Raw genomic sequence first — 25,419 nt, 5'->3', positions numbered from 1 at the left:
TGTTTTTCAAATGTAAATGTTTTATTAAACTGAAAGATGCAAGACATTCAAGAATGCAGTTGAGAGTACAATCTGAAATCTCAAAGCAGAGAGCATTTTCTTTGCATACATTAACAGACTCCTAATATATGGAGATCATGGCTTGAGCCAGTCGGTGGATTGAACTTTCTTTAAGATCAAGGGAGGGTCATTAATATTAGAGTCACTGCAGGTCTCAACATATGGATAAACTTTACCCTGCAGCTCATTGCCAGTGAACTTATAGATTTCATGCTTCTTTTCTGCATTATAAAAAATGACCACTTTATTTTTAAAATCCACCTGGACCCCGATTGCAGAAGGTGTTTCACTAGCATCTATTTTAACCTGCTTGTCATCAATGGCAACAAGTGCTCCATCTCTTTTCTTCAGAATAACCCAATAGCCAGCCGAAGGGCCATATGTCAGAATACCCTTTCTCTTAGCGGACGATTTGGCCACTCCCAAAACATAACAATTTCTTCCAACCACACCTATTTCCCAGTAATGTTTTCCAGAATCATATCCGACTTTTGCCAGAGCTGCAATAGCGGTGTCGTAGCGCTCAGGGGTTTCTGGTACAGGCCGAGCCAATAAAGAGGTACGTGCCTCTTTCTCATCCTGCGACAGGATGAGTCTGCGGTGGGCAGTGTTTGCATCGAACCCCGGCCATTCTAGCATTGGCACACAGACAGACATTTTTCAGCTTAATTGCATTTTTACAGATTGTAGCTTATTCTGTATATTATAACCTGACTGAGATCACAAACTTACCTTCCTTAGGAGGTTCTCCTTTTTCTTCTATTATTTCTAGACAAAGAGTTATAAAGAAACAAACCATACAATGTTAATTGTGATAATAAATGAAGCTAATAATAATATTTTTTTGCTCAGAAAAAAAGAAATATCTTACTTTTAAGTTCATTCACTTCATTTTTAAGTTTCTCTTTCTCATTGTTCAAATCTATAAATATTGTGAAAATATTAAAACCAGTCAGATTTCCTTCATATACAGATACATGCAAAATTGGCAGTTTTTGATTAAGGTTTTTGACCCCAGACCAAATATGCATTATTTTTTGACTGTACCAAAAGATCATTGCACCCCCACTCACTGTTGAATTTATCTTTCTCTTGTTTGATCTCTTCCTTTATTTTAACATTTTCCTTTTGCAATTCAACAGCTTCTTTTTCCTTCTCCTGAAGTTTCTGGTCCTTCTTAGCAAGGTCTTTTTTTTGTGCATCCACTGTATTTTTTAAGTCTGATAAAAGGAATGAAAAATACTTATTAGGCTAAGAAAACATGTTTGAATACAATATAATAGAACAAATTATAAAATATAAAGCTCCAGAGCACATCCAAATCAATGTAATGCAATGTAAAAGTGTAAAACATAATGGACATGTGAAATTTATCATGAAATGGAGGCTTGATTTTTGCCTCTGTGGTGTTTTGACAGTATTGTCATACCAGAGATTTCTTCCTGTAATTTATTTTGCAAAGTGTTTTTCTCCTCTGTGGTTTTTTTTAGTTCCTTTTCAAGTTTCTCCTGCTTGCGAACTAAAACAAAGGGCAAAAAAAGAAAAATAATTAATAACTTTAATGGATTTTGTAAATTTTACGTTGGATGTTCTATCAACACTTCTCATTCATTACTAGATTTTTTTCTTACGCAAGGCTTGATTTTCATCATTTTGCTCCTGAAGTTTGGCTTCAGTTTTAGCAAGTTGCTGGTCCTTTGTTTTAAGCTCCGTCTCTAGTTCTGGAAAAAAAAAAAAAAAAATGTGTGTAATTTGCAGCACATATAAAAAAATTTTATCTGTAGTAAATTTGATTGACAGTTCTCTAAATTTCCCCCAGTTTTTGAACCAAATATTCCCTTTGAATCTCTTCTCGCTGACCTTTGTTTTTCTTCTTCGCATTATCAAGCTCAGTCTTCATATTGTCACGTATTTCTTTCAATGCAGAAATAGTATCATCCTTCTCCTTCAGGTACAGGTCCTGTTTAGCAAGTGTATTTTCCAGTTTTTGCAATTTGTCCTTTAAACCTGATAGGGCACAAAAATGCAGCTTTTACATTTAAAATAAGAAATTGTCAAACTGATTCTACCTTAGTATAATGGGTCAAATTTGAGGCTAAAGCCAAAAGCACAGGAAGACTTCAGTGGAAATGATTATTATAGAGAGAACCCCATACTTCACTTCCCTACTTTATTTGAATGAGACACACTGTACAGACTAGGGGCCCTATGACACACCCGGCGCAATGTGGCGCCAGGCGCGACGCAAGTGTTTTTCGCTAGTTTCAGCCCGACGCAGTTATAATTTTCACATCCTGAGCCATGTTGTTTAAATAGCAAATGCATTTGTGCCCATTTGTGCGCCCATGGTCGTGATGGTCTGAAAACGAGGTGTGTACAGGTGCATTGTTGGCGTTAGGCATGTGACGGTATCAAATTTTCATGTTGCGATAATTGCTGAAGCTTTTATCACGGTATACGGTATTATCACGATATTGAAATAAGTTGCAAAAAAGTGTTGTCATAGTATAACAGGTTTCAGAACTAATTTTCTTTTAACAAAAAGAACTCTGAACGTTTAAATAATGCAATACACAAAAAAATATAAAGTAAAATTGTTCAAACAGATTAAAGTGCAAAAGAATAAAGAACAACAAGTAACACTTTACAATAAGGTCTCATTATTTAACGTTAGTTAATGCATTAAGATTAATAATGAGCAGTAGCTACATTTGTTACAGAAGGTATTATTTTTTGTTAATGTTAGTTAAGAAACACAACTGATCATTGTTAGTTTTATCTCAGGTCCATTAAATAAGTTCTTTTGATTTTAGTAATGTTATTAAACATTAACTAAGAAATTAACATTAACTAAGATTAATAAATGTTTTATAAGTATTTTTCATTGTCAGTTTGGTAGTAATGAATTAACATGTTAACTAATAAAGCCTTATGTCACTAAGTTTTACTGAACAAGAACAAATAATCAGAACATTTTCAATCATTAGGGCATGTTGTCATCCAGATTAAAATATAAAAATGTTTAAATTTGAAAATAAATAGCCTATTAAGTCTTTAAGTATTAAGTATTTGGTGCTGTGATGAACAACATTGAGATTACAAAAAAATGAATGGCTGTTTGAAGCATTTTAAAAACTGTTCAGTGTTTACAGGGTTTCTGGGGTAACCGCTGCATTTCTGCTGTTCCATCAGCGCCCTCTGCTGTCAGAGAGTAAACGTGCACTTTCATTCAGCGCGTCTCCTTCATTCGTTTCACCATGTGCTTCTCCTGCACGTTGGGCTTGTTTACATCTGAGTGCGCGTGTTCTTTTGACGTAGCATACAGCGGTGTTGTGCATTTTATATGGTTGATGGGGAAAATATTCTTAAAATGCATTATAAAAATTTGAATAATTCGTAATAAATAATTATTCACAGTATTTTGAAGTGCCCATGATAACAATATCGTGCATATTCATTATCATGATATTACCGAATATCGGCACGTCTAGTTGGCGTGTTGCTATTTTGAGGCAACTGAAATAGACTGTGCCATTGACCAACTGAAACCTGCTCTAAAGTCAATGGCGCAATTTTTTTTTCTTTATTTAAAGGGCACGTTAGTAATATGCACCTATAGGTGGGTGCAAAACGTGCATAAACTCTGCTTATTACACACAGGGACACGCAGCAGCACAAAAACATGCCAAATATTAAAAATAAAAGGATTACAATGTAAAAGATTTTTATTGTGTGCATAAAGATAAAAATGCTTTGGTGGAATCCAGCTTGTCATGTAGTTTCCTCACTAGAGAAGCGTTCAGTTTTTCCACTTGCAAATTCCGCCATGTAAATAGTGAATCCGCCATGGGTCAAGCACAACTGGGTTTTAAAGGGAATGGGAGATGAGACTCTGATTGATTTATTGCACGTTACGTCCAAAACACACCCATGACTCATTAAGAGAATAGGGACAACCCTTTTAGACCATGCACTGTGTGCGGCGACCATTTTTCTGTCATTAAACTAGCAAAAGTGTATTCGGACACGCCCTAAGTGCACTTGCGCTGTGCGCTTTAGACCATGCGCTTAGATCGTTAAAATAGGGTCCAAAAAGTATATCATCATAGCACTATTGTCAGTTTCATGTACATTTTTCACTCACTGTACAGAAAACTATTACTCTCCGGATTTTCCCACCATATATTTATTAAGACCAACACATCTAATCACTTTAGCAATTTTAAAGATATAGTATGGTATTGGAAAAGTGAACTTGAAAATGAATTAAAGCACATGTTTTTTTGTGCTTTGGCAGTGTGGTCATACCGGTAATTTCTTCATTTGCATTCTGTAGTTCCTTATTTTTCTCCTCTTTGATTTTCTGTATGTCGTCATTCAGACCGTTCAGCTTTTTGACTAAAACAAAAGACACGAAAATGAAATTCTTGGAAGTACTAGTCATGCATAGGTGACAATACAATATGGAATCAAACATAAATAATATTTTTTCTTACTCAAAGCAGCGTTTTCAGCGTTTGTTTCCTTAAGTTTATCTTCAGTGTTTGCAAGCTGATGGTCCTTTGTTTTAATTTGTTTCTCTAGCGCTGAGAAAAAAAAATGACATGATAATATTTAATAACACAAAGCTATATTTAATAAGCATAATTTTCCCTCAGTTTATTAAAGGGTTAGTTCACCCAAAAAAGAAAATTCTGTCATTAATTACTCACACTCATGTTGTTCCACACCCGTAAGACCTTCGTTCATCTTCAGAACACAAATTAAGATATTTTTGATGAAATCGGAGAGCTCTATAACTCGTCCATAGACAGCAATATAATCAACACTTTCAAGGTCCAGAAAGGTACTAAAGACATCAATAAAACAGTTCATGTGACTACAGTGGTTTAAACTTAATGTTATGAAGAGACGAGAATACTTTTTGTGCACAAAAACAAAACAAAATACACTGTTTACGTTCAGCGCTTCCAGGTTCTACATCAGAATGCCGGCTCAGTATTGGCCAACGTTGATCACATGATCAGCACGACACATGCGTGTGATGCTGATGCAGGAGTCGGCCAATAATGAGTCGGCGTTCGGACGTAGAAACTTGGAAGCGCTGAATGTAAACAATGTATGAGAATGACACAGAAGAGAAGATATTGTTGAATAAAGTCGTTATTTTTGTTTTGTTTTTGCGCACAAAAAGTATTCTCGTCGCTTCATAACATTAAGGTTGAACCACTGCAGTCACGTCGACTGTTTTAACGATGTCTTTAGTACCTTTCTGGACCTTGAAAGTGTTGATTATATTGCTGTCTGTGGGCGAGTCATATACCTCTCAGATTTCATCAAATATATCTTAATTTGTGTTCTGAAGATGAACGAAGGTCTTACGGGTGTGGAACGACATTAGGGTGAGTAATAAATGACAGAAATTTAATTTTTGGGTGAACTAACCCTTTAAATTACTTGTAATGGTACCCCAAAAGGATGCATTCCCTCTGATCTGTCCTTTATGAGTCTCAACATTCAACTACAGTAATTTAATAGCACATCAAGGGTAAAACGTACCTGCAATCTTATCGCTTGATTCTTGTTGTAGTTTTTTCATTTTTTGTTTGCTTTCCTCAGCCTCCTTCTCTAGTTGTTTTATCCTGTTTTCTGATAAATAATAAAGAAGCAACATGTTTCTAATAACAATATACTGGGTTAAAATGCAAAGAACATCTCTGGTAGGAACTAAACACAGTTTGCTGAAATGCAATATTAAAGAATGGGTCAAATCTCCTCCATTTACTTACGCAGCTCAGTGGTGATCTGACCACAGTTAGCCTTCAAAAGCAAAATCTCTTTTTCTTTGTCCTCTATTTCCTTCTTTAGACCTGACCAACAACAGAAATTTGTTTAGTAGTCTTCAGCGCTCTTCAGATCATTTATTGGCAATATTGATGCATTTAAGATTGACTTACCATTGATTTCTCTTTTGTATTCCTCTTGCATTTTTACTTGTGCTTGTTTTAGACTGGACATTGATTCCTTTATGGAAATTATCTTTAAGGCTGTATAATTTTATAAGAAAGACGCTATTATCCAGAGCGACTTACATTGCATTCAAGGTATACATTTTATCAGTTCATGCAATCCCTGAAAATCAAACCCAGGATCTTGGCATTGCTAGCGTCATGCTCCACTCTTTGAGCTACAACAATGCTATTATATTAAACAGATTAAGATAATGACCACAGGTTTTTATCCAAGTGCAATGTAAAAGAAAATGAGACTTAAACTCACTCAGTCCAAGCCCCTTCTCTCCAGAGTTTTGCAACTCATTCAGCAAAACATTTAATTTAGCATCCAGTTCTAAACGAAGAGAAGAACATCACTAATTGTGAGCTAATGGCTGATCTGTTTTTGAAGGGAAGAAATGGAAATGCTTATGACAGTACTAAAATGGATTTGTTTCAACTCACTCTGAATCTTTTCTGAATTATCCTCATTTGGATTTTCTTGCAGCTTCCCTATCTCAGTTAGTAACTCCAGTACTTCCAGAGCTGTAACAAACCATTGAGTAAGTATGAGATGGTCTCTCTTCAGATGAAGAAGGCCCAACATTCAGTAAAAGGGGGTTTGACTCACTTTTGGCTGCCATGGATCCCTCATCTTTCAATTGCTGCTTTGCCTCCTCCAATTCTCTTTTCTTTTCTTCCAGTTCTTCCCTCAATCCTGAAGAGCAGATAACCATAGATGGAACAAACGTTACACTAACAAATGTTGGGTTAAAAATGGACAAACCCAGCGATTGGGTTGTTTTAACCCAGTGGTTGGGTTAAATGTTTGCCCAACCTGTTGGGTAGTTTTATTTAACTCAACTATTGTTTAAAAATGACTGAATTGCTTGCTTAAAATGAACCCAATCTATGTTGGAAGCGAATATTTATTAATAAGTTTAATGAATAATAATTAAATAATAAACATTTATTAAATTGCTTAAATAAATGTTCACCTTTTGATTATTACTGTTGCCTCTAGTAATTATGTGTCTGATTTTTAATTTCCAACCTATTTTGGGTTCATTTTAAGCCATATAGTATTACCAACCTTTGGGTTTGTCCATATTTAACCCAACTTGGGTTATTTAAATTCACATTAAGTGAAGAAAGAAAATTAGTAGATGAATGAGTTTTGGGTATTATGAAGGTCAAGTTTTTGGAAAGGTGCAGTGTAGATGCAGTCTGTGCATGATTTGTTCAACTGTCATGAATGATGCTCATTCATCTGAATAATTATGGAAAATCTTAAACCTGCAGAGCTGATGTCAAATTGTATGAAATGTACACTACCAGTCAACTGTTTGGGGTCAGTAAGGGGTTTTTTAAAATGAAAGTAATACATTTATTCAGCAAGTAAATTGATCGAAGGTGACAGTAAAGAATTGTTACAAAAATATACACATTTCAAATAAATGATGTTCTTTTGAAAAATCTTTTTCATCAATCATAAGAGCATAAGAGACTTATTTTTATATGTACACTACTGGGCAAAAGTTTTTGAACAGTAAGAATTTTTTAATGTTTTTAAAAGAAGTCTCTTCTGCTCACCAAGGCTTCATTTATTTGATGCAAAATACAGCAAAAACAGTAATATTGTGAAATATTTTTACAATTTAAAATAACTGTTTTCTATTTGAATATATTTTAAAATACAATTTATTCCTGTGATCAAAGCTGAATTTTCAGCATCATTACTCCAGTCTTCAGTGTCACATGATCCTTCAGAAATCATTATAATATGCTGATTTGCTGCTCAAGAAACGTATTATTGTGTTAAATGTATTATTATTATCAAAGTTGAAAACAGCAACAATTTTTTTCAGGGTTATTTGATGAATAGAAAGTTCAAAAGAACAGCATTTATCTGAAATATATAAAGCTGGTAGTGTATGTCTAAAAGTATTGAAGTTTGTGATATTACCTGGGAATCCTTGTGCAATTTGCTTATCCAGGTACTTCACTTCTTCAATTAGACTTGTAATAAAAAAAACTGAAAACATATATATTATGTGACAATATAAGTGATGTTACATAAGGTTTAACACAATTTAACTCAATGCATTAAATTAACAATGTTTTGTGATGAATTGTGTCATTAATTGAATTATAAACCAGGGCTTCACTCACCCTTCTGAAGAATGTCACTTTTCAGTTTAGAAATGGTATCGTTATATTCAGCCTGCATTTCTGTAACACACAGCCACACAGTATCCTGTTTACACAACTGTCCAAATGTTATGAGAGAACAATCTCTTTACAGCAGATAGAGAGATAACGTACTTTTATATTCAGGGCATTCATGGGTGTCCACACAATTTTTTTTCACCTCTAGAGAGAGACAGAATAAGGAAGATGGGTAATTTGTTCTGTAGACAATGACTTTAAATGCCCAATATTGTTGAAGATTTTATTGCTGAAGGTTTTACCTTCAATCTTGTCACGAATTTTGGCGTTTTCTTCCTCCTTCTTCACCAGGTCCCTTTCAAGTTCTAAAAAGAACAACAAGTTGTGTGCATTAATTATCATTTTGTTTTAACATGTTGTTAACATGAGTTAACATGTTGCTAACATGTTGTTAGCATGAATTAGTATGTTGCTAGCATGATTTAGCATCTTGCTAACATGTTTTAACAAGAATTAGCATATTGCTAGCATGTTTTAACATGAATTTTTATGTTGATAGCATGATTAAATGTTTTAACACACTGATAACATTATTAAATATGTATCTAACATGAATTAGCATTTTGCTAGCATGAATTATCATTTTGTAAGCATGTTTTAACATGTTAACAAGAATTAACATGCTGATAATATTTTGTTAACATTAGTATGTTGTTCGCATGATTTAACATCTTGCTAACATGTTTTGCATGCATTAGCATGTTTTGTTAGCTTGATTTAACATGTTGCTAGCATGTTTTAATGTTGCTAGCATGAATTAGCATGTTTGCTATCATGCTTTAACATGAATTTTTATGTTGATAAAACATCTAACATGTATTAGCACGTTGCTAATACATTGTTAGCATGAATAAGTATGTTGCTAACATGATTTAACATCTTGCTAACATGTTTTACCAAAATTAACATGTTGATAGCAAGAATTAGCATGTTGATAGCATGTTTTAACATGAATTAGCATTTTGCTAACATGAATTATCATTTTGTAAGCATGTTTTAACATGTTAACATGAATTAACATGCTGCTAACATTTTGTTAGAATGAATTAGTATGTTGTTTGCATTATTTAGCATTTGGCTAACATGTTTTAGCATGTTTTGCTAGCTTGATTTAACATGTTGCTAGCATGAATTAGCATGTTAGTATGTATTAGAATGTTTCTAACAAGAATTAGCATGTTTGCTAGCATGCTTTATCATGAATTTTTATGTTGATGAAACATCTAACATGTATTAGCACGTTGCTAGCATGTTGTTAGCATGAATTAGTATGTTGCTAACATGATTTAACATCTTGGTAACATGTTTTAGCAAGAATTAGCATGTTGCTAGCAAGAATTAACATGTTGCTAGCATGTTAACATGAATTTTTATGTTGATAGCATGATTAAACATGTTTTAGCACACTGTTAACATTATTAAATATGTATCTAACATGTTTTAGCACTGCTAACATGAATTAGCATTTTGCTAACATTAATTATCATTTTGTAAGCATATTTTAACATGTTAACATGAATTAACATGCTGCTAACATTTCGTTAGCATAAATTAGTATTTTGCTCGTATGATTTAGCATCTTGCTAACATGCTTTAGCATGAATTAGCATGTTTTGCTAGCTTGATCTAACATGTTGTTAGCATGTTTTAATGTTGCTAGCATGAATTAGCATCTTGCTAACATGTTTTAGCATGAATTAGCATGTTTTGCTAGCTTGATCTAACATGTTGTTAGCATGTTTTAATGTTGCTAGCATGAATTAACATGTTGCTAGCATGTTTTAACATGAATTGTTATGTTAACATCTAACATGTTTTAACAAGTTGCTAGCATGTTGTTATGAACTAGTATGAACTAGTATGTTGCTAACATGATTTAGCATCTTTCTAACGTTTTAACACGAATTAGCTTGTTTTGCTAGCTTGATTTAACATGTTAACATGTTTTAATCAGTTAGCATAAATTAGCATGTTGCTAGCCTGTTTCAGCATTTATTAGCATGTTTTAACACATTGCTAGCGAGTTGCTAGGGTTTGTTAGTGATAGATTCATAGTGAATGAAGCTTAAATACCTTATTAGAATTATTGTATTAAAGTTTTGACCCCTTCAATGAAAGTGCATGGAACTTTTATGATTTTTAATCTTCAGTTTTAGGAAAACCATAAGTCGGATCAGTTTGAAAAGATGTAGCAACCCGAGTCAGAACAGTCTGAAGGTCTGACATGAGTTTGGTGGTTGTAGCTTTAAAGCTCTAGGAGGAGATACTGCTCAAAATTTGGCTCAGAAGAAGAAGAAGTTTAAAGCTGCAGTCCATAAGTTTTGCCTCTTTGTCGCCATCTCTGTTTGAAACCTGCAATTGCAGTTATTATCATCTTTAGCGCGGATGAATCTAATGTTTGCTGTCAGTCACCACAGCGGTGTCGATACTGTACTTCAGAATCACAGATTGTACGTCTTGGAAATATGACCAAAATAAGAATTTTCACCGGAAAATGTCATCTGAACAAGTAAGTAACAAATCTGCCACTTTTGTTCTGACCAACTGAGGAAAAAAGTATTACAATAAATCACGCTGCCAATGGTGATTAAATCTAACGATCGCTTAGCTCAGACCACGTCAAACCGTTCAAATTATTATTATTGTTATATTTTGTTCTCAAACTGTTAATGTTAACAACATCAGCATTGCGTGACTATGTGTATTTAGTGTGAATTAATGCTACCTGTAGATTTCAATTTCTGTAGCCACTCCGCAGTCCGAAGCCTTTTGCTTTTGACTACGGGTGAATCTCCAGTTGTCACTGATGATTGTCATTTGGACCTTTCTGGATTACAATCCGCCATCAAAATGCTAAGTTTAATTATTGTAGCTGCTTTGAGAAAAGGCTATAAATGATCCGCCATCCTCACATGATTTAGCCTACTAGCTGGGACTCGTTCTTTATGTTTACAGACGTGACGTAATGACGCAAAGACGAACGGCTGCATGCTCAAATTTCCTGTGGAAACCCACCAGTACTGCTCGAAATAGAAAACATTATTACAAGCTTACCGTTGTGAATCGGGCTAAGGTAAGGAGATAGTTTTGAACACTAGCTGGTTATGTACTTGCTCAAAAACTGATTTTGGATCATTTTTAACCAAAAAAAGTCACAGACTGCAGCTTTAAATGAGTGAGGGAGGTTGTAACTGATGGATGAATGAAACTCACCAGCTATTCTAGCATTTACTATCGATTCTTTTTCTTGCACTTGCTGTTTCAAGGTTCTCACTTCGTCGATGAGATTGTTGACCTTTGTAACTAAGGGGACATCATAAAACATTATAAAGCAATGATCTGATGTTCTGACCAGACATTGGCAGACAAATCCAGAAATGCATGTTTTATTTATTACAAACAGACATAATTTTCTGATTGGCTGAATCTCTTTACTGCTTGTCCACTTACTTTGTCGTGACAGAGCATCGCTCGTGTCTTTCAGAGAATTATTTGCATCCTCCAATGCCTCATTACTCTGTTTTAGTTTTCCTTCAAGATCTGTGACAGAGACAAACATTAAACTGATTAATACGTTTTAATCAACGAAAGAATAATCATGAAAATCATGTTGTTGAATTAATGTACTGTAACTGAGAAGAAATACAAATATGGGTGAAACCTTTGATCCTCTGCTGTGCAATCTGTTCAGCTGTGTCTTTTTCCATTTTCAGCTTCAAAACTTCTTTATTCAGATGAGCAATCTCTTTCTCTGCAAATCAAGCATTTTAATGACAGCTATAGATTTCCATTCAGTTTCTGTTTCAGCTCTCAAATTGAAAGGTTTCACTCACGTAGCTGACTGGTGTTACCGGTCCCAGCAGCCAGCTCTTTGTTTTTTTCATCCAGCATATGTTTCACATCGTCCAGTGCTTTTTGGAGATCTGTCAGTAGTCAGTGTAAATATAACAATAATCCAATATGAGCAGTTACAATCTCTCCATTTGTGACAAATCAATTTATTTATTTATCATGTAAAAAGAATATTAAAGGGGTCCTGACATGGATTTTTTATTAATATTTTAATGTTCCTTGAGGTTCACCAGTATGTGTAAGCTCTTTAGTCACAGTAGTGTTTCTAATGCTAAAATATAATTATTGTTGGTATTTAATGGATTCAAAGATAGATTGCATAAAAGTTTCATCAAAAGCAAATCTTTTATCAAAAGCAAATCAAAACAATTAGAAACTATAGGAAATTTTTATTTGTATTATTATATAATATTAAGTATTATTTTTATGTACTTTTCCACAGTCTGTGTTGTTATTGACTTCCAAATACAGTAGTCAACATTTGAAGTGGATCAAAAACCTTTCATCAAAGTTGTCCTAAGAAGAAAACTTGAAAGATGTTGTCTTCTTAGGACAACTTTGATGAGCTTTTTTGATCCACTTCAAATGTTGACTACTGTATTTGGAAGTCAATAACAACACAGACTGTGGAAAAGTACATAAAAATAATGCCAGCAAGAATAAAAGCTGTTACCAAGGCCAAAGGAGGCCGTACAAAATAAAAATATATTTTTGGGGTTATTATGTGTGAATAAAGACTATTTAGTTGTTTAAGTTTGTTATTTGATTAATAAATGACAATAAAAATTTTAGTTTTAAACAATTTTTTTTGACAGATCCCTAAAACATTTGTGTTTTCTTTTTTCTTTTTATTATGACAGGTGGTCTAATAAATTTAAGCATTGTGTATATACATATATATATATATATATATATATATATATATATACAATGCTTGAATGGTTTATAAGTAAATGGCCACTGTTATGATTGGCTAACATCATTGCATAGGAAAAAGTATCAACGCCCACTTGCTTTTCTACACAAGTAAGTGTTTTGAAAGCATTATCCATATAAAACCATCATTTACAGACAAAGCATTATGAAATCATTTACTTATGGTTTGTTTTGCAGCTGCTGTCAGATCCAATACAGTCGGCTGCTTCATCTTTCAACAAAAGTTTCTTTGCGAACTCTTTATTACACTGTAGAGCTGCACGATTCTGGATAAAATGAGAATCACATTTTTTTTTGGTTTCAAATAGAGATCACGATTCTCCCACGATTCTGAATATAAAACTAAACAAAATAACGTAATTTACTAGAGGTTCTGACAAAATAGTAATTGCTGTTTAACTAATTTAAATGATTTATTTTTTTTTTTAAATGGTTTTGAATGAATTCAATGACTCATTAATAAATACTTGTTTCATTACTGGATGAATCAGAGTTTTTGAACAAATCTCTTGAATGAATGGTTCAATGACAAATCATTTTATTAACAGTCACTTGTCGCCAACTAGTGGTGTGAGATGTAACTAATACAACCATTATTTGAAGCGCCAAGTTCGTTTCAAGAGGTGGTTTGCTCTATTTTGATCACAATCATAGACATCAGTGTTTATATCCTAACTTTAAACTTTATCTCAGTACAGTTCTGTGATAATTTGTATATTTGTAACAGAGAAATAACTACTGTGTGGTTCAACACTGCTCTCTCTGGATCAGCGCGGCAGCACGAACAGATTTGAATGTTCCGGTATGATTTTGTCAAAGGTTTAATAGACACAGGATAAGATTGCGTGGGTGTTTGAATCGATTAACCGTGCGGCTCTATTACACTGTGCCTTGTTTACAAAACAAAATGCTCCGAACAAACATAAAATCCTCTGATGCGATCTGGAATGCCATTAAAATAACCCATCTTTTTGTTTCCGACACTGGGATCCTTCTGAGGTCTCTACAGAGAAGCAAACTAGCTGTTTAAACTGGACGCGTCAAAGCGAACGTTCTTTCACTCTTCCATTTGTCCTGTTTTTGGCAGACTCAAGTGCGTGGAGTATGTCAGAAATCTGTATTCTGTATCAGTGTAGACAGCATCAGTCATTATAATGGGTTCAATTTGCTTTTAATGCAACCCGACGCTCACATCCAGAGCAAATGTCAGCCGTTAAGCGACTGAACGCCAGAGGGCGGGGCCTATGGTGCGATGATGTATAACTATTCGTCGATCTCTTGCTCTGGAGGCAGTCATATTCAAATGTATTTGCCCATGTGACGTCACAGATCCTGCAGACATTTTTGGAGCTTCATTAAACAAATGCTTTGTTTATAATGAGTAATGCTTTTAATCTTGCAGGATGTTTTAATGGTACAAAGACCTCTTATATGTGTTATACAGATCAAGGCAAATTTGATTTATCATGTCATGACCCCTTTAAGAAATGTCACCACTTCTTTTAAAGTACTGCAAAGTATCAGTACCAACCGATTTTCTGCATCTCAGCCTGTGCAGTCACTGTTTTCAGCATTTCCCTTATCCAGGTTACATCAGATTGGAGAGCTATGATTTTCAGCACTGAGACAAACAAAAAGAAAGTAATTTTGATTGTTCTGACAAAAATATCTGAAGAAATGATGAATTTGGTATAATAAAACTTAGATGAACTGATTTGAGCTTATGTAATACTCATAAAGGCCCGTTTACACCAAGAATGATAACTATAACAATAACTATATTAGCATCCACAACAAACTTATGATAATATTGTTTATGATACTGTTACGGATGCAGCTTTTGTTTTACATATTTACATTTTGTTTGTTTTGCTTTATCATTATAGCATTAGAAAGTGTAATTATTTAACTATCCATATGTATGAGTGTGAACATAACTGCAAATAACATGAACCTTAAGTCCAAACAATGACCATAATCTCCTACTCACTTGGTTTTGCAGCCATTTTATCATCTAGTTCTGTAATCAATTTCAAGAGATTCTTCTGCAGATCTGAAACCAGAACAGAACGTGAGTTTTGAGAACTTTACTGTCCATTTTTCCCAATGGTATATAAGTATTGCATTATACACTTACTGCTGATTTGATTTAAGTTATCTGGATTTTCGCTCTGTAGCTTCCAGATTTCCTCCATCTGCGATATCACCTCAAGAACTGACAAACAGAGGCAAAAACATGCATGCTTAGATGTGAGTCAATAGACCTTTATGGCAGATATTAATGCAAAGAGAACCGGTCACACTTTTTTCAGGGCTAGTGCCACTTTTCTGAAGTTCCCCCTTTTTCGCCTTAAGTTCTTTGAGTTTTTCGTCCCGAATTCGCTTCAAATCTGATGTACAAAAATATAATAAATATTATTTTAACAGTAAAACTGGACAAAAATCTAAAAAGCAGTACAGTTCAATATGCTTTCAATGATTTTTAATGCTGATCGCTTTTCAAATCGACAGAATCACAAGAAGTACAAAAATGATTCAGAGAGACATACCGTCATTAGATGAAGATGCTTTAATTTGTTTCGTTATTTGGTCTATTTCAAAGCTCAGCAAAATAATCTGGACAGCTGTGGAAATTAAATGTTGCCATTAAATGCATATTAATTTTAACTGAAACTTTTTTTGGTAACACTTTACAATAAGGTCTCATTCGTTAACACTGGTTAATGTATTAACTAACATGAACTAACAATGAACAATACATATGTTACAGCATTTATTAATCTTTGTTAATATTAGTTAATAAAAATAAAGTCTTTCATTGTTTGTTCATGTTAGTTTACAGTGTATTAACTAATGTTAACAAATGCAACATTAGATTTTAATAACGTATGAGTAAATATTGAAATTAACATTAACTAAGATTTATAAATACTGTAGAAGTATTGTTCATTCTTAATTCATGTTAACCAAAGTAGGTAACTTATGAAACCTTACTGTAAAGTGTTACCATTTTTAAAAAATATTTTGTGTGTGTCTAAAATTTCACTCAACTTGCCTGTCTTTGAGGTTGGATCTGATATTTCATTTACTCGAGCATCCAGTTCAGCTTGTGCATCTGGAAAAGATGATACATAAATAAATTAATACATTATAATAGATTTAATTGAATCTGCACATAACATTAATAATTCCTTTCAAATTCATCCTGTTGCTTTCATGTCAATAGGGCTGTCAAACGATTAATCGTGATTAATCGCATCCAAAATAAAAGTTTGTGTCTACATAATATGTACTGTGTATAATTATTATGTATATAAATACACACACACATACATGTATATTTAAGAAATGTGTGCATGTATACACTGTATATATATATTTCAATATAATTTTTATTATATATAAATATATTTTATATATAAATATAACAATCTTTATTTTTATATTTATTATTTATATATATTTACACATACATAATAATTATACACAGTACACACACATATATTATGTGAACACAAACTTTTATTTTGGATGCGATTAAGCCCTACAATAAAGCTTTTGTATTGTTGCTTGCTGGGAGGAAAGGAGAGTAAAATGTCTTACTGATGTACAGATTCATCATGTCTTGGCATTCTTCTTCCTGGACAAACAGCTTTCTCTGTAAACCTGGGTGTAGAAAGGATTACAGATCACTCATCAATAAATGTTTTATTTTGGAATGAAGGACCAAACAATAAACAATGAATATTGTTGGCTTCTATGACAAATTGCTTCTGATTTCTTCTCATTTGTAAGTCACATTGGACAAAAGCATCTGCTAAATGAATAAATGTACATTTATAGATTTTTTTTTTTCATCAGTAGGTTATAAACGATTGATTTAAAAGCATCCATGGTTGGAAGTAATGATATATCAATCTTACGTTTGTTTTCAGCATCCAGATAAAGTGCCCTGTCCTGTTCCTTTTTAAGCTCTTTCTGGAGATCTGGGAAGGCATAATCCAAAATCACATAAACATCACAGATCTATCAAAGCTGCTTATTAAAGCCTGGCAATCAATCAATCAATCAATATATTTTTTTAAATATATAATAATTAAAACCATTCAGTTCTCACCAGCTAACACAAAGTCGTCTGCATTCTTTTGTCCATTTGCAGTAATTAGCGCCTCCATAAATTCAAACTGGAGTGTAAGAATTCTAGAAACTAAGAATTGCAAAAAATATATATATGTTTTGATAGTACTGATGATGCAAAAACAGCAAAATTAGAAACAAATATAGCTGCGAGCAGCAATTATCGGGGTTCAAGCGCTTTAAGGCCTTTAAGCACATGCGTAAAAAGTTATAATGTTTTAATTAGCAAGCCTGTAACCATCTCCATCATAGATGGAAAAGACCATTTACAGCCAATACAGGCAATTTACCATAGGAAATATATGATTTATAAAGCTTTTTAACAGTAGACCAAAAACCTAGGACTAGTTCGCCAAAGTTGGTTTTTGAAATAATCTCCAATATTTAATGAACGATTCGATGGACAGCGGCGGTCATAAAGGCAAAGTTGCTCAGAATGAGGATTTCTACCATGTGGTATGAATGTCGTGTGCGAAAAATCACGTGATTCAAACAGGCCCAGCGATTTTCATTCCGATCTGCCTCTATTAACCTTAGGCTAGCTGTTTAAAATTCATTGGCCGATGGCGGCCATGTTTTTTGAGATACACCACTGTCCTCATAGACAGTCATGGCACCTTGGACAAAGACACTGCATGCCAATTTTCAAGTCAATTGGACTAACGGTTAAGTAGTTATAGCCATTTTCTTGTTTATTCCTGTTATAGCGCCACCAAGTGGCCAATCACCGCGATTTTATTCAAATGACCAAAAATCAAGTTTGTGTTCCAAGTTTGGTGAAAATATCACATTTCGTTCAAGAGTTACAGCCATTTTAGTAAAAGTGGCTCCTCTCACTTTTACTGTTTTGGCGCCCCTTAGGGACAGTAAATCAAAATATCAAATTGTTTTTTGATAATTATTGACAATCAGACTACAGAGAATCTTGCTGCACTGGTTTGGTTCTGATCGGGCCAAAAACCTTGAGCCAAGGATTCCAATGATATAAGACACTTGAGTCTACGCCTAACGGTTTAGGAGTTATGAGCGATTTCGTACTTTTGACCACTGTAGCGCCCCCATCAGGCCGAGCCTTGGTGACGTTGTAGACGATGTGAGTACTACCAGCCCTCAAAATTTACTAAAGGGTTTCAGAGCTACGCGCTTGAACCCCTACTAATTCATGAGAAATGAGAATCAGGTATGCTAAAATCAAAGAAACTTACTTAACTCATCTTTTCCCTTCAGTTTGGCAATTTTGTCCATTACTTCAGCTCGTTTCCCATCAAATTCTTTTGTCTGTCCTACAAGATACAAGTCACTGGCAGGATGAAGTATTGATTCACACATCTAAATACAAACTGCTCAATTAATCATAAATCAATACTAGTCTGATTCCAGTACCATTAAGTTGAGCAAGCGTTTGTTTAAGCGCTAATAATTCAGCATTCAGGTCCGATATTTCTTTCTTCAGTGCTGCAATGAGTTTATCTGTGAATGAGAAGGATATGCTGCAGTTATCGTGTACCTCTTATTTGTCACATAACATGGATTATAGATGCTATAAATTTATTGTAGAGCTACGTACCAATTTTTTCTAATTTTTCTCTCCTCTCTTCTCGCTCCTCCTTTAAATCTGCCAGGAGGCCATTTTTGTGCTCCAGTTTGCTTATAGTTCCTGTCAAACATTCAATGAGATGAAACTATTGTGGACATATAAAAATATCCAGACCATCAATTGCAACTTCACAATTCCTAAGCCTGATAAGAATTTTGTAAACATCAAAGAACGAACACTCACCATCCATCTGCACTTGCGTCTTATATATACCAGAGAGGTGTATCTTTAGTTCCATTGCTTCAATTTGCAATGTGACAATCTGCAGCACTAAAAAACGAAACAAACTGTATTGAGTCAACTATTGTGGAAAAGACTCAAAATGCAATGCCGCATTTTCAAAATATTTCAGATCTTTACCCACAATGACTGATAAAAATATTTCTGATCCAGATCGAAAGGCTCCACTGCTCTCATTCTCATTAAACTCACCTTGGCTTGCAATGCCACCTTGTTCCCCTGGTTGTTTGAGCTTGTCTTCAAGGTATTTCTTTAGTTCTGTAGATTAGATACAAATAAATATAAAAAGAACGTGCAAAACTCACTGTAAAGCAACATTCACACATATTTTCATCATACACACCATTAAGAGCGGTTGATGTTGCGCTTCTCTTTGAAACTAGATGGGGAAAAAAATGAACAAAGAATTACTTCTAGTTCTGCTGGTTAACCCTTGTGCATCCTTATGGACATTTTTGTCTTTTTCAGTTTTTTTTTAATTATTTTGCCTGTGTTAATGACAACTGCATACATTTTGGCACAAGTGTGTATTTTTATTGGAATTTTACTATTTCACCCCCATTTCCTTTAATAAATCTATTTTGCACTAGTAACACAAAATAATTCCACTAAGGACCTTAAGGACAAAAATGTCCCCATTGAAACTTGCATTGCAATTGTTAATCCCATTTAACTATAAAATGATGCAGTCTTTGTTAATAGGCTTTCATTCTGTTGGCAAGGCTTCAACATTAAAATTTTGACTATTTTTTACCAGATGGTGCCATTTTCTCGGGTTTGGCCTATAAAGCAAATACTCGCTCTATTCCTGTTTTCTGCTTCTGCATATTTTAACGGCAATTAGATAAATTATGCAGCTATAATTGTGTGGGTGTGTTAGTATGGATGTCAGAGTGTGATTTGTGTGTGTAATAAAAAAATATTGTGTGTGTTTGTGTAATATTTGAGAGAGAAAAACTCTACTGCAAATCACAAATCCAACCACTGTGTGTACCAGTGGAGTTTTGCTGGCACCTAATGGGGAAAATTTGGTACTGCACCTAAACAAAATCTTACTGAAAGCTAATTTTTTCAGATATCAGCCTCAAATTTGGAACACAACTTGTTTAGATTTATGGCTTTGATTTTCTAGCAGTTTTAGTGTTCAACGTGTTTCATAAAATATATATTTTATAAAAAATAATGGTCAAAAATAATTTTCAGAAACTTAAAGTCAGCATGAAGCGGAAGTTTCGATTGTCTTTTCTTCTCTACTGTGACGTATATAATGAGGGTGGGACTTGATTTCGTCCTTTCGGGAATTGATCGTTGAAAGTTGGGTGTTGCTAACAAAATGGAGGCAGATCTGAATGCCTGTTTGCAGTCAGTGGGGGATTTCTCTCCACCGGACTCACTGCGAGCACACTCATGTTACTGTAAGTACTTTATTTATTGAGGATGACGAGGACGGTCAACGGCACTAAACAGTGAGAAAGCGCGCGAGAGAGACTGACTGACTGACGGTGCATTTTCCTCTTACGTCACTGGATCTCCTGGCAGTTCCAGATAGCTCCGCCCTTGCGCCATAGCATGTGACAGGAAGAGACGATGAGTCATTTTGAGGGAGGAGGGCAGGTTAATGTTTTTGATTAAAGATTATGAGGGCACATGAATTTAAAAAAAATAATGAAGTGCACGGATAAATTATTGATAATAAATACTACATATTCCATAAAAAAAATAAGAGCTGTCAATTTTGATTTCATGCCGACTTTAAACCTCTATAACTTGTTTTAGGTTTCATTTTTTTTACTTCAACAATAATTTGCCAAGGGTCTTCTTTAAAATGAGACCAAACTTAAGTCTGTGCTCCCAAGCTTATAACAGTTTTTGGACATTTACGTTTTCGTCCTCTATGTGTAACTTTTTTTAATTGATGCACAAGGGTTAAGAATTGAGCAAGGGCACAAAATGCAGTGTCAGTGTGGTATTGCTCCATGCACAGGAGTGTATCTGTACCTGTATGCTTGAACATTGCAACACTTCCTGAAAATTCTTTCTTCATCTCTGCTAAGTCTCTCACTGCTTCCTTACGACGCTGCTTCAGTCCTGTTGATTGTTAAAAACACCTGCATGACTATACAGTACACGGAGAAGTTAATAATAAAATATTGTAATATTGTTGGAACACACCTTCGATCTTTGCGGCATTTCTCTCAGTGATTGTTAGCGCATCCATCTCCTGCAGGTCGATGGCTTTCCGGAGAATGTTTAAGACTGAATGGGTGGAACACAAGGGTAACAAGTGTCAATCTAATGTCTTTTCACAATATGTTACAAAAAAGCACATAAACTAAATTTCCCAATAAATTATTTCATTATTTTAAAGCTGCTATGTGTATAATTTTTCACATACCATCCTTCACTGGACTCTTGGTGGCACTGACTTGTTTAAAAAGATCATCCAGTTGCTTTTTAAGACCTGAAAACATATCCACCAGACTAATATAAACATTGAGATAAAGATGGAAGTGCGTGGTTAATATATACTTTAGGTTTGAGCAGACTCACCATCAATATTGTCCTTTGCTACCTTGTAAGAATCCCTACATTTAATCTTCATCTCATTCAGATCTTTCTGAAGGCCTAAAGAAGTACAGATAATAAGAATGACACTTTTTAGTCATGTTGTACAATGTTTTTACTGAGATGGAAACTCAGAACTGGCCTAATCTAATCTCCAAATATCTAAATAAAATGCTTCTGAATAAAATATAATAAATAAAATATAATTCACATACCTGAGCAGGCCTTAGTAGTTTACAGGAAGATAATGAAAAAGGTATTTTAAAAAAAAACGTACATTTAAAAGTGCATACCTATAAAATAAATATGCAAAAACATAAAGATAAAAAACAGCCTCACCTTTACGGCTCTTCTTTCTCTTGTGAAGTCCCCGCGTGCCTAAAATGTGTGGAAAATTTCACTTTAGACTAAAATGAGAGAGCAGTTTTTGCACTTTGAAAGACATTATAATATATATATGCAATTTTCCAATGATATAATTCTTAAGATGGATTTTTATGTTAGAAACAACTTCTCATATACACTACCAGTTAAACTTCTTATGTACAATATTTGATGAAGTTTGCATAATTGTTTTTTTCCCTGTTTATTACTGTAAAGCCACTTTAATCTGTATTGTATAAAGCTTTATGACGTGACTTGGCATAAAAGTTTAGGATCAGTCATTTTTGCAGAAAGAAATTAATACTTTTATTCAGCAAGGATGCATTAATTTGATCAAAAGTGACAGTAAATACATTTATAATGTTGCAAAAGATTTCATGTGAAATAAATTACTGTTCTTTCTATTCATCAAAGAGTCCAGAAAGACAAATGTATCACAGTTTCTACAAAATTAATAAGCAGCACAACTGTTTTCAACATTGATAATAAGTAAAATATTTTGAAAGTGTTACGACTCCAAACATTTGAACAGTGTATATTGCTTCAAGTATAGACCAGAAATGAAATCATACAAGAGTCATATCTGAAAAATTCATGTCTTTTTAACCAGTTGCACATGAAACCTACCACAAACTCTTCTTCAACACTCAAAGATGAGGCTGCGTTCACAGGACCTAAATCACAATCAAAATGTCAAAGCATGTCTTACAATTATTCTTTCTCTCGTTAGAAAGGAGACAGACAGAACAATTAAAGCATTGCTGGCCTTACCACATTTAACCTGTGTCAGCAGGTAAACTGACACAAAGAAAGAACAAATCAGGAGATTATCTTTCCACCCCATTACTGTATGTGAAAATAATCTCACAGTGAGCTTGTGCACTTTATATATGAATACACACTGGTCCGTTATTGCCCAACTCTCGTTTTCACTAGGTTATTTTACCTCTCATGCCGGAAGAAGGCACTGGTAGACTGACTTAGCTAGTTCTGAATAATTCCTTATATGACCTAAGTACCAAGTGTCATCTGCACTGTCACTTGTTTTCATCATGTACATGCAATTTTATTCTGCTGTTTCAAATATGTCGTTTAGCTGGCTTTAAAGTGTTAGTTCACCCGAAAATGAAAATTCTGTCATCATTTACTCACCCTCAAGTTGTTCCAAACCTGTATGAGTCTCTTTCTTCTGCTGAAGGGGTGGGGGTGGGGGGGGGGGGGGGGGGGGGGGGGGGGGGGGGGAGTAAGTCAATGGGGACCAAAAACTGTTTGGTTACCAACATTCTTCAAAATATCTTCTTTTGTGTTCAGCAGAAGAAAGAAACTCACACAGGTTTGGAACAACTTGAGGGTGACTAAATGATTTTGGGTGAACTATCTCTTTAATATAGATGAGGTTGCTTATTGCCACCATCACAGAGTTTCTTGCTATTGTTACTAATTTAACTATTAAATTAAAAGAACATATCAATTAAATATATTTCTTTTTAAAATGTTTACAAACGTATTCCTAAAAACAAAACATTTATATTTTATCCTCTTTTGTTCCATTTATGCAAACAAATGTACAATTTCTTGTATAAACCACAAAGTTTGAGCATCAAAAATATGCTGTCAAAAACAATTTTACAGAACTATTTGTGTGACAATGAATTTCATCTAACTGTGGTAACACTGACAGTGATCTTCATTGCAACAAATAGCATTGCAAAACAGGAAAATATGCGTATAAGGCACACCCAGCCCTGAGCATGGTGATAACAGAGTGGTTTTGAATGTGGCAAATGTCAATGACATGGTCACTTTTATTTGTAATGCAAATTCATCAGCAGCTCAAAGAAAAGCCAGAACCTTGCTTCATAGTGAACAACAGTCCTGAAATATTTTATCATTTTGACTACTCAAAATGTTAGTTTCATATTAAATATTACTTAGGCTACATTTTAATTTATTTGAAATCATACATGGACTCACAATTTGGAGATATTAGGGTTGCAATAAAAAAATATAACAATTAACAGGGTTCAAGCATTTTAAGGCCTTTTAACACAAGCATAAAAAGATTTTTTGTTTTATTTAGGAAGCCTGTAACCATTTCGATCATACATGGAAAATACAATTTACAACCGATACGGGCAATTTACCATAGGAAATATGTTTTTTTAAAGCTTTTTAACAGTTATCAAAGTTGAGCCAAAAACCTAGGACTAGTTCACCACAGTTGGTTTTTGAAATTGAAATTCACTTTCCGATGGCGGCCATGTTTTTTGAGATGCGTCAGTGTCCTCATAGACAGTCGTGGCGCCTCAGACGAAGACACTGCACGCCAATTTTCAAGTCGATCGGACTAACAGTGAAGTAGTTATACCCGTTTTCATGTATTTTGTCCTGTTATAGCGCCACCTAGTGGCCAATTGCCGCGATTTTTGTACTGTGACCAAAGATTGAGCCCATAGACAGGTGTTCCAAGTTTGATGAAAATATCTAATTTTGTTCACAAGTTATAGCCATTTTAGTAAAAGTGGCCCCACCCACTTCAAACGTTTTGGCAATCCTTAGTGACTGTGAATAAAAATTTCAACCTTTTTTTTGGATAACTTTTGATATTCAGACTCCAGAGAATGTTGCTGCACTAGTTTGGTTCCGATTGGGTGAAAAAACCTAGGACTAGTTTGCAAAAGTAGGTTTTTCAAAAAATCAAAAAAAAAACCCACTAGAGCATGTCTGTCTTGAGCAAAGGATTACAACGATGTAAGACACTTGAGGCTACTTTTGATCGCTGTAGCGCTGCCATCAGGCTGAGCTTCGGTGATGTTGTAGGCGGTGTATTTCATGTATTTCTTGGCTTATTAGTGCTTAAATGTATAAATTGTGTGTTTGAGACTATTGATATTAATAAAAATGCATCTTCTAAGCTCAAACATTGTTTGGTGCACTGTAACAACAATACATGACATCTGCTCGAACGATGATGCTTGTCACTGAACATCTCTGAACATAATTAAATCAGTATCTTTTTTGTTAAGCCTTTATCTGTGTGAGGAAAACACACAGGGTATCGACTGAATCTAACCACCATTTGGTAGCTTCATATTAAACCATGTGTACTTTGCACCTTTAAAAAAAAAAAAAAAACAATGAAAAGGGGTTACTGGGAGACTGTGTGATGCTTCAAACTGTTAACTATTAAAAAGGGAAATTCCAGTGGCCTTAGGTACATGTTTTGAACTTTGATGTTTAATTCTCTTATAATGGTAACATGCAAGCAGTGGCGACTCTGCAGAGTGACATCAAAGTAGATTTAGAGCATAGGTTATCTGGAAATAATACATGGCAAAGTTCACAATATGTAATTGTGGACAAGATCCTTGGGTGCCCTACAATCATAAATCCAAGCTCTGTAGGGTAAATGAAGTGACTACATAA

At 34.3% G+C, this 25,419-nt stretch overlaps 1 protein-coding gene across 1 annotated transcript; it reads right to left on the bottom strand.

The window, feature by feature from the left end:
* On the bottom strand, positions 1-22,874 carry si:ch211-14a17.10 (myosin-11). Its single transcript, XM_051859612.1, has 46 exons — positions 22,765-22,874; positions 22,621-22,667; positions 21,949-21,987; positions 21,825-21,834; positions 21,595-21,669; positions 21,440-21,505; positions 21,217-21,300; positions 21,043-21,132; positions 19,388-19,423; positions 19,237-19,302; positions 18,988-19,074; positions 18,775-18,864; positions 18,591-18,677; positions 18,413-18,490; positions 17,188-17,277; positions 16,994-17,056; positions 16,674-16,736; positions 16,126-16,185; positions 15,620-15,694; positions 15,374-15,460; positions 15,208-15,285; positions 15,061-15,123; positions 14,602-14,691; positions 12,116-12,205; positions 11,944-12,033; positions 11,733-11,822; positions 11,496-11,585; positions 8,525-8,587; positions 8,379-8,426; positions 8,226-8,285; positions 8,020-8,088; positions 6,685-6,771; positions 6,519-6,599; positions 6,340-6,408; positions 6,018-6,107; positions 5,850-5,930; positions 5,620-5,709; positions 4,557-4,646; positions 4,369-4,458; positions 1,921-2,067; positions 1,692-1,781; positions 1,490-1,579; positions 1,134-1,280; positions 932-982; positions 793-828; positions 1-692 (listed from the first exon to the last, which is right to left on the bottom strand). The coding sequence occupies exons 1-46, from the start codon at positions 22,835-22,837 to the stop codon at positions 136-138; spliced, it is 3,993 nt and encodes a 1,330-aa protein (XP_051715572.1). The 5' UTR covers positions 22,838-22,874; the 3' UTR covers positions 1-135.
* Between the last annotated feature and the right edge of the window lie 2,545 nt (positions 22,875-25,419).

Source organism: Ctenopharyngodon idella, chromosome 2, assembly GCF_019924925.1.
Source record: "Ctenopharyngodon idella isolate HZGC_01 chromosome 2, HZGC01, whole genome shotgun sequence".
Classification (NCBI taxonomy): Eukaryota; Metazoa; Chordata; class Actinopteri; order Cypriniformes; family Xenocyprididae; genus Ctenopharyngodon; species Ctenopharyngodon idella.
Note: the sequence above shows the minus strand (reverse complement) of the source record. Positions and strands in the feature narration are given on the sequence as shown.